At 37.7% G+C, this 10,123-nt stretch overlaps 1 protein-coding gene across 4 annotated transcripts in view; it reads left to right on the forward strand.

The window, feature by feature from the left end:
• The first annotated feature begins 138 nt into the window (after positions 1-138).
• Positions 139-10,123, forward strand: part of LOC120793282 (BTB/POZ domain-containing protein 10-like) — a 27,059-nt gene continuing 17,074 nt past the window's right edge. Inside the window, exons 1-4 of one of the 4 annotated variants that reach the window (XM_040133206.1) lie at positions 139-500; positions 7,674-7,745; positions 8,363-8,610; positions 8,777-9,098. In XM_040133206.1, coding sequence (XP_039989140.1) covers positions 7,687-7,745; positions 8,363-8,610; positions 8,777-9,098 — 629 coding nt within the window. In that variant the 5' untranslated portion in view covers positions 139-500; positions 7,674-7,686. Of the gene's footprint in view, positions 501-2,557; positions 2,833-7,673; positions 7,746-8,362; positions 8,611-8,776; positions 9,099-10,123 lie in introns of those variants that run through there. The other 3 variants (XM_040133205.1, XM_040133203.1, XM_040133207.1) reach the window with 3 other exon arrangements.

The raw sequence follows: 10,123 nt of genomic DNA on the forward strand, positions 1-10,123 counted from the left end.
GTTGTTTTAATCGGTTATTTGTGCATTTGGAAATGTATGCTCAAACTGATAGCCATGTGTGGATGTGCATGTGTGCACGCGGGGGATTGTCCTTTAGAGTACGCTGTTGTATCGCGATATCTTTCACGTGACCTCCGCTATTTCAAACCAAAACAAATAACCCATAGCCAAGTGCAGTTCATGTAGGCTAGGAATTTATCATCCATACATTAAGTTTATTGCACAGCGGACTATTTCAGCAACCGGACAAAACGTCAAATCGGAATGTTGCCCAAGGATGGAAAGTTGTGTCAACGTTTAGCTTATACAGCCAGCTAGGTAACCTTAGCCGACTAACTGTTGGTGATGTGTTTATCTTAGCTGTGAAAGCTAAATGAACAGGCTAACCAAAAAAAGTCTAAAATCGTCTTAGCCGCTCTAAAGTCTCCGTAAACCAAGATGTCGATTGACTTCTCGCATTTTACATCGTTGGTAAGTTCCAACATAATCACGTTTTAAAGGTAAGAATGGTAGCATTGGATTTTATTCGGTAACTGAACAATATTGGACCTGAAAATAGATGCTCGAGAGAGAAGAATAAAAGTGTGTCAGAGTAGTGCTCTCTGTTCATCAACGATAAAATGTGTAGGTTTAAAAGGTAGTGGCAGTCAGTATGGCTAGAGCAGCTATAACTTATTTCCAGCTAATGTGGCCATAGGTGGTGTAGCATGAGGGACCATGTTAGAGAAATTCCTTAGCGTTAAATTTGTGGGTTTTTGTTTAATTTTTTATGTAGCTTAGCTAATGGTAACGGATGTCATATTTAGCTAACGTAACACCCTCCAGTTAACAAGCTCTTTGCTGAAATTGAACCAAGTTTAACATGTCTGGACATGTTAACCCCGTACAAATTAATTTTACAAAAACTTTAAGGATATTATAGTCATTTCATTACTTGGACGGTTAAGGTTTTTGTTTTAGGTCAGCAATTTTCACGCTGACTTTATAGTTTGCATATGGATCGATATTCGATGTGTAGCTGTAGTACACATAGATGTTCGATGTGAATTTGAGTACCAAAAGTCAACAGATCCATTTACAAAATGGGTTGAAATCAATGTAAATTAATCATTCCGGAGCTCATTTGATAATACGCCGTTATATTATGGAAAACGCTGCATTCCTTGTTGCCCAATGGTAAGATTCAGTAGTCAGGAGGTTTGTGTTGTAGTAACGTTACAGACTGATGTTCCGATGGTTAATCCCACATTGTGTGCATTATCTGAATGGTGACCATTACTATAAACGATAAAAATATGGTAAAGCTGAGGTGAACTACTGATGATTCCATCTTGATCCTTTTAATGTAGAAGGAGTTAGGAGTTGACCTTTGTAAAAATGGCCGATTTTCATGTGGATGGTGATACAGGCGGTAAATACACTTGACGTTAATAAGGGAGGTTATGGCGTTTGTCTATCTTAATCTTTACTGTACACTAAGTAGTTACAGAATTTTGTCTTAGTGTGTGAAAGCAAGATTTATTCAGCTATATACCTTAGCCTGGTAGACTCAATGTAGTATATTTGATCAATCTACTATAGTTCATATTTTATCTTGGACTGTAATTACTTCCTTTTAGTTCCTCTTGCGGGTCACAATTATGAATCAACCAGGGCCCTTAAAAGCGATACAGTTTGCCTTATGACTTTGAAGTCATGTTATAATATGACGTGTTGATAGGTTGTTGCATTTTACACTTGCAATCTTGATGTTAAAGGAGCAGAGGAGACGAGAGGAACATTTGAGAAGTCTGATATCCCACCAGGTCTGTTTTTCTATAGCGACTATTAATGCAGTCCTTGATAAATTGTTATAGTGCTCACCATTTTTAATCTGCTATATTTAGCTAAACCAGGTTTATGGAACAATTCGTCGTATAATAGTCTGCTTGATGTTGCCTTCAAATGATGTAAATATTACAATAATTGGGCCAATGTGGTCCTATTTGAATGGAACAGATCTAATGATACTCCTGGAAAGGTCGAGTCTTTGTGCAACATCTGGATGGGACCTGCTAAATGGATATACACTTAATGGGAAATCGATCTGCCAAGACGGCAAATAGATAAATATGCATATCTTTTACAAAAGCAATACTATTAATGGCGGCTAGTATGACTAATAGATGGATTTTTTTGACATTTCCTTTCCCAAACCATTATTTGTTTTTTTTGTGTTGAGAATATTAAAAAAATAAAAATTAAAAAAAATGCGTGACTGATCAAATTTCCTCAGTTTACTCAGTTAAACGAAATTCGATTAATGAGATGTTGTAGTGGACAACTTTTTTTTCCTAAAACATGAACAATTTCCATACCATTTGACTCGTGTGACATTTGGGAATCCTGGGCGAAATAACGTTAAGTAATTAAGATGACGGTACGAGTAGATGTTGGACCAACTTCCATGAGATCCTCCAGTATTACATGGAGCACTCAGATGAGGGATCTTAAGAGGGGCACGTGAAGGCAGCATCGCTCTGATTCAGTCAAGCACGCGCCATTCACAGTTTAAGGTCCCTCCGGTGACTGGATGACTATCTGGTGCGTGTCTCCTTCGCCTTGCAGGCACATTTAAAGCTTTGGGTCGAGGTGGTGGATTTTTACCAGCGATTTTTAGGTCCGTGTTGTGTTCATGAAACGATGCTGATGAAGTTGGAAAGTAATGAGCGAGGATGCTGAAGCTGCCGGCAAGCCCGCTTTGTTCGGAGGAGCGCAAGGCTTTTGTGCCGCTGTCCTCCCGCAGCTCATTCCCTGCTGCTTTGTTTTCACTTGGCCCTCTGATACCGGCCGGTAGGTGCACGTTCACTGTCAAAGCACCGAGGTTTTAGCTTTGTCATTGTGTTGCATGTAGACACTGTTAGTGTACGACTCTTGGAATGATTGTAATGATTGAATGATTGTTACTGTAATTAAAGGAATTATAATAGTGCCCTTGAAAGAATATCATACACTCTTATCCATGATGGGACTGACTCTCTAGTACTAAATAGAGAGTGATCTTGAAATAAAATGGTGATCTTATATGAGAAAACACCTTAATATACCTAAAGAAAATGTTTGTACAATTTTTCTGATTTATGTTATTTCTTTAGAGTAAGGATGCCATTCATTATACTGTTATAAAGGGCTATTTTCCTATTAATATTTTATTCAGCATATGTTATATCTTATTTTGCTTGATTTATATCCAGACTGCTGCACAGAACAGCTTTCCTGCCTTTGCCCTTCAGTGTGTCGGTGCCAGCAGCCCCTAAATAATAGATAGGACCCTCACCCTTGGGGCTCTCACCTCATGCTTTCAATAGACTGCATAGACTTCTTGCATCTTTGTCTGAGTTATTGTGTCCTAGATGGGCTGTTGAACTTCACTTGTCTTTAACACATGAAACTTTCATCCAGAATCTTTGCTCTATAGGCCATTTTTATAGAGGTATCATGGGGTGGTGCCCAGTAACAACAAATTGGACGAGTGAAATTTTAGCCACCTCTAGTTCTTTCTGGCTGTGTGAAATCTTGGTCGCTCTAGATTTGCATTGCCATGTGAAAGATGTGAGGAGCTGCTGGCTGTGAGTGAAATATTGCCTCCTCAGTTCCTTTGTTCTTTCTACCCTTCTGGTCTGGTCACTGGTTACCTGCCTGTTTGGCTGGAAACCTGCTTTTGTTTTTATTGTCCCATTTCTGCAAAAAATTAAAATCCCATTGGAGATACGACATGCATTTATGGTGTGATGGGCTCTTGTGTAAATACACACAACACAACATAGCAGTCATATCTTGCTAGATCACTTAATTTTGGTGGTTTGAAAAAGGGGACCTAATTGTTTATGACAATATTCTCATCAGTATATGTTTAACCTTGGTGTAATGAATAATAGACCTGACTATTGCTCTTTGTCTTTTTATGAATAGTCTTGGATATTGTTTTTAACACTTTCAGTGATTAGTAGTGCATGTAATATAGGCTGAGGGAGCATGTGCACATCTCTGTGTGCACATTTCTTCCTTTCCTTAGTTGCTGGTGACCCTTGTGTTGTGTTCAAGGACATTGCCAGACTATGCAGCTATACTGTGAAGCTGACATGTTGTAAACAGAAAAAGATGAGGGTCTTGGCTTCCTCTTTGATTTCTGAAATGTTACCCTTTTGAATAGAATTTCAAATTCTTGTACCCTATGCACTGATTTTCTTTACAATCCTTTGTAAGTGTATATTCAAATCTTTTGTGTACATTTATGGTTTGTGTTAATGTTTTGTGTACATAATTGAGTCTTTGACATCACAAGACTGATGGGGCACCATCAAACAAAAATTAATCTGTGAGCTTGACTGGGTGTAGCGTAGGTGTTAGCGGGAATTCAAGGGGATGTGCATTGTTGATTGTTTTTTTTTTTGTCGTCAGTACACTGTCCTTGCTACATCTGCTCTGTCTGGGTCTGTCCACCCAGACAGCTAGCCAATTAGCCACTCAATCAGTCTGTTCATCAGCCAGTCCAATCAGTCATCACATAAGCAGGTACCCGGCCATTCAGCACGTTGAGATGTCAGTCAGTATCCAGGGAGGAATCTTTCATTACCTGGCTTTAAGCCAAATTATACATAGCCTATTCACTGGACATGGTGCATAGAAACAAACATATTCAGTAATTTATTAATGAACAGCACACTCTGAACTTGATTTGTTTATATTTTTATCATAACAGTATATAACATCCACATGCAAAATCTGCCCCAGCGAGGTCAGGGCTCTATGTCTTAGTGGTTAATTTATGTGTGTCCAGTTGTTTGCTGAGTGGAGTAGGACGCAGTACCGTGGCCCTTTTATACATCACTAACCACATTTTTATAAAATAATAAATATAAGTATGTATCTCTCTGCCCCCACCAACCCATGTGCTCTCATTTTCCATTTCTCTGTTGCCAAAGCCTACAGTAGACAATCATCATCATGTTTCATAGCAGCTCCACTCAAGAGAGCAAGGCTCTCTTCAGTACTGGGACCTGGAAGTGTTTCTTCCTTATAAGTTCAACACTATTGATCATATTGGCAGCTACACTGTCACAGTGGAATTGAAATGGATACATTCATTAGGACACATACAGGAATGTAATTTATCATAAAGAAATAATAATGTAATTCCAAAACGTGAGACGAAATGAGACGACACAGCACGTCAGCACATGAACAGTTACTCACGACTGTTACATAAAAGAAATTTTACTCTTACTTGTGTAAAAATATACTCAGTTGGCAGTTTATTAGGTACACCTAGCTAAAACTAATGCAGTCTATTACAACAATCCTGCAATAAATCTTCCATTTGTGAAATTATAATGTTCAGTTTTTATTAAAATTGTTTTAGAGAGTCATTTAATGAACTGCATGATCATTTTGGAGGATGTAGTGTGTTGAGCTGTATCATATTATACAGAGAGGTGTTTCTGTTATTTAGCCTACCTAAGTGGGGCAAACAAAATAATAGAAACACCTGGACGCACGGTGGGTGTCCATAGACTTAATGTAGTAGTAGTTTTGTGTTGGAGTTTGCGTTATTCTTAATTTTGAAACCAGGATTTTCATTTTTACTGTAAATGCATATTGGTGTAATTCATTATTAGAATTGGCCCATTGAGTAGACATGACAGATTGCTTTACAAAAGGCTATTTGCCAGCCCAGAAGGCCTTGGTCCCTGTTTTAAAAAAAATGAATTAACTTTATTCAAATCATTTTCTGTTCTGGTAATACTTGTGTAACTGTGTGAGACTGTTTTTACTTGTGTAGCTAACTTAAACTTTAATACCATTGCAGTACAGACCTGCATCACTGAATGAAGAAAAGATTTTGCTAATATTCACTATTTATGAACAAACTGTCTTATTCATGAATACATTAATTCATTTTCTGTTCTGTTTTACTGGTGTAATTGTAACTAACTGATGAGAATGAATTATAACAGTTATATATATAACTTTTTTTTTTTACCCCTCTTCTCCCCCTTTTAAAAATGTAATGCAGTAACGTTTACTCAGAGTACATTCTAATTGACTTAATTTGTTATTTTATCTGAGTACATTTCACTTGTAGTGGAGTGAAATTTTTTCAAGTAACAGTAACGTTCACGCTGCCGCAAGCACACTGTCTCATTTCTGGCTGCCAGCGTCTCTGTTACTGGTAGCTCTACCTCACCCCAGCTAATTATTTTTATTTTCTTCATTACAGCGGCTACTTCCTTGCTGTATATTTAAACATACACTAATTCCCATAGCTCACTACTTCTCTTAGCGTCTTTCTCGCTAATTCCAGTTGTTCACACGCTATTCAAATCTGCTAGTTACTTTAGCTTAGCAGTTAGCGATGGCTTCTCTCTCTCACTCTCCTACTCTCTCTTACTCAGTGTATCTTGGATGAACCAATGAACTTTTTCACAAGTTTGTGGTATTTTTGCAATTTCAGTGTAGAGGAATGTGATGTTTATTGCAGCTTTGGCAACATCTGCTGCTTTACCTTCTACACACAGCTCCAGTCCAGTCTACAAATGCGTTCCTCTCTTCCCGTCTGTGGTAGTAGCCTTCAGTGTTGATAGGCTATTACTTATGATGTGTAACCAATCAGATAGAGCTGTAGGCGGGACATTGCTTGAGACAAAAGAGTACTGAATACAGACAGGCGGAGAGAGCTGTATCAGAGCCAAAGTAGCGTATTTCTAAATTAATTTATTTTATCTGCAATTGGATTTTTAAAAAAAAGTTCTGATAATCATACAAGTGCTGTATATTGGCAAATATTGGCCGGGCTGATAATTGGTCGGCCCCTACATTACAATAAATTGAATACCTTTCGGGTCTAGATTGTTAGTTGGCCAAAACAAGGCATTTGATGACGTCACTTTGGACTCATTGAAATTGAGATGGCCATTTTTCACTGTTCACTTTTTGATGTTTTTGTATAGACCAAATCATGATTAACTGAGAAAATAATTACCAGATTAATTGACTCTGAAAATAATTGTTAGTTGCAGCCCTGCTATAAATGTCAAAATATGACCTTAAAACACAGACCTTTAAGTACTTCTAATACCCTCTTTTTCATCTTAATCCCTTCAATTGTGTTTAGATCTTTATATATATACACCATTGAATTTTTTTCAAATGTCTGGTTGTAAGTGCATTATATGGCTGTCAAACTCAGTAGCATTACATATTGTGCATTTGAGCCTGTGCAATATGTAATTTACAACCTTGCCAGTTTTAGACAATTTTTTACTGTTTAAAAAAATGAAAACATTAACAAAATTGTCAAAAGAATTAAACCTATTCACATTTGCATTAATGCATGCATGAGATTGTGTTTGTGTATTAAAGTCCTTGGAGGGCAGATATTATAACAGCTCTCTCAGGGCTGCTTGTCTGTCTCTTGAACAACAGTAAATTACAGGGAACCACTCCAGGAAGCATCACAAAAACAGCCTGTGTATGGCAATTTGGAATTCAGTCTTATTTGGATGGCAAACAAATAAAAATATCACAGAACATGTTTTCATTTGTTCAATTATCTGATTATCTCAGGCCGTCATGGCACGGTAGGCTGGGAGTTGGTCTGAAAGTTTTGAAATAATTGTCTCCTCCATGTCCAGGAATAGTTTCTTTATGTCAGCCAAGGCCGAGGAGGTCCCACTATCTCCAACAGCACGTTTAGCATTAAATTGGTGAGCATGAACTTGTTCCAAATCCTCATCTTGACTGTTTCCATTGTCATTTTCATCTGTGAAATGACTTTTTTTGTACCATCTCAAATGACCAGTTGAACAAAGATGTGAAAGATAGCTCCAGATTTGATATCTCCAGTCAGGAATTTAAGTGAGCCTGCCTGGCTTGCTGTCTGTCTAATCATTAGCTAAACTTGAAGTCCCAAAATGACTTAGAATGACCACTGTCAGAATTTTTTTATCCCAAAGAGAAGTTTCAGAAAAGCTAGTGCCACACTTGAAACACATCACAATCCAGAGTACTTTGTAGTCCAAGCCTTTTCTGTTGTTTTTTTTCATGCCATTAAGTGGCAGTATCTATGCAACTTTTGAGAAAAAAAAGAAAGAAATTATAGTTTGCAGAACACGTTTAGAGCACAAAATATTTTGAGGTGTCTGTTATGTGGTCAGTATTGTGTAACTGTCAAAATATTCATAAATTAATGAGACAGATGTGTATGCACCATATTAAGCAAGAAAGTTGTGCGATCTGACTTTAATTTCAGCAGATGCTCAGGAGAAATGAAAGACATGCTCATACCTTTGATTTTTTTTGTGTGTACTCTCATCTCCATCAGTGACCAGCAGTGTGGTTTGTCAGTGTTTGACTGCAACCACCAGCATCAGCAGGACAGCGCCATGAGTTTGTACAGGTCCAGTGCCAGAGGTGGTGCTATCGGTGGTGCAAGAGAAAGAGGAAGAGCAGTACATTACCAGGAACAGCGGCAACGCTCCAGCGACTGCTCACGTGACTCCTCCTATGAGAGAGGAGAGAGCCAGCTGACACCTTGCATCAGGAATGTTACTTCTCCCACTCGGCAGCATGGTGAGGAGAAATGAAAGAAGGATTTATTATTATTGCCGAAAAGTTTAAGAAAAAGATTTTAGTTGCTGCACTGTTGTAACAGTCTCCATCTCTTAAAAATTCGTATGTAGGAGTTTGACTGGAAGCATCCTCTGTTGATCTTCTTGCATCTTCCTCTCTCCCTCAGACTATGAACGTGGTGAAGGAGGCTCTTCCTCTAGATCCTCCAGTCCACGTAATCCCAGGGTTTCTGTTCCCTATTCTCATATTGGAGGAACTCTGATTGCAGGACACATACCTTGGTCCCTGGGTCTTCCTGGAGTTCACCACCACTCCAAGACCCTGGGGCAAGAACCATGCGATATGATATATGTGTATGACTTCAGCAGTAAAGAAGGGCATAGAGGTGTAATGAGACTTGGAGAAAGAGTGACACTTATTGTGGACAATACAAGATTTGTGGTGGATCCTGCCATCTTCACAGCTCAACCTAACACCATGCTGGGCAGGTAATGACTGAGAGATGTATTGTAAATAAAGGTATCTTTAATACAATTTTTAACAATGTATATCATTGTCACTGTTGTGGTGAAATGTCAGCAGAAATGGGATATTGTATCGATATTGTAGATTTTGCCTCAAGCCAGTGATAATGCAAGTGATAGTGGTTTTCAAAATTAATACCACATTTCTCATAAAATACATTGCTTCCTGTTGAAAATTACCTTTTCATGTATTTTATTTATTTATTTAATGTTTGTATTTATTTAGTTTATGTTTATTTTAGCCTATATAACACTTTGGCCTAAGCAGCAGTCATTCCTAGATTGACATTTATAAGAAATACACACACACACACAAAATGCATATAAAACATAAACTGCCATGAAATAAAATTTCTCTAAAACTCAGTGACAAAGTCAGATCATTCATGACTACATGACTCATCCCTCTTTAAGAGCTGTTGCAACTTGAGTTGGAAATGATCACATTTATGGTCCATTTAGATTTCTGGGGGTAGGACTTCCACATATTGATCCCTCAAACAAAGAAAGACATCTGTCTAACAGGATTTACCCTGAGATCCAACATATTAGTAAGCACCTGGGAAGCCTCTTTATTTAGGCATTTATGAGTATTTACTGAAAAAAAGAGTTAACAGTCTCTTATGAGTCTAGATGTATGTACGGTAAGTTTGCTTTTGTAATCTAGCCCACAGTTATAAGATTTTTTGCAAATTTTAGGTCGGACTCTTCACATGAGATATTTTACTTCTGAAACCTGTTCAACACATTGTTGAGCACAGGAAGAAAAGGAAACATTTTATTGAATATCAAATGTTAGACATGAGTTTTCAAAACATGCTGCTATGGACTGTAAGTGCTGCAACAGCTGGGTAAAAACCGACAAATAGTTCTACCAGATACATATAAGCCAAAAACGAAATAATGATACTATTATTATTATTTCCTTTTTAGCTTTACTTAAGAGGATAGATATTTTGGATGTTTTTTTTCTGTTCACCTTTAACTCC

Source organism: Xiphias gladius, chromosome 8, assembly GCF_016859285.1.
Source record: "Xiphias gladius isolate SHS-SW01 ecotype Sanya breed wild chromosome 8, ASM1685928v1, whole genome shotgun sequence".
NCBI lineage: Eukaryota > Metazoa > Chordata > Actinopteri > Istiophoriformes > Xiphiidae > Xiphias > Xiphias gladius.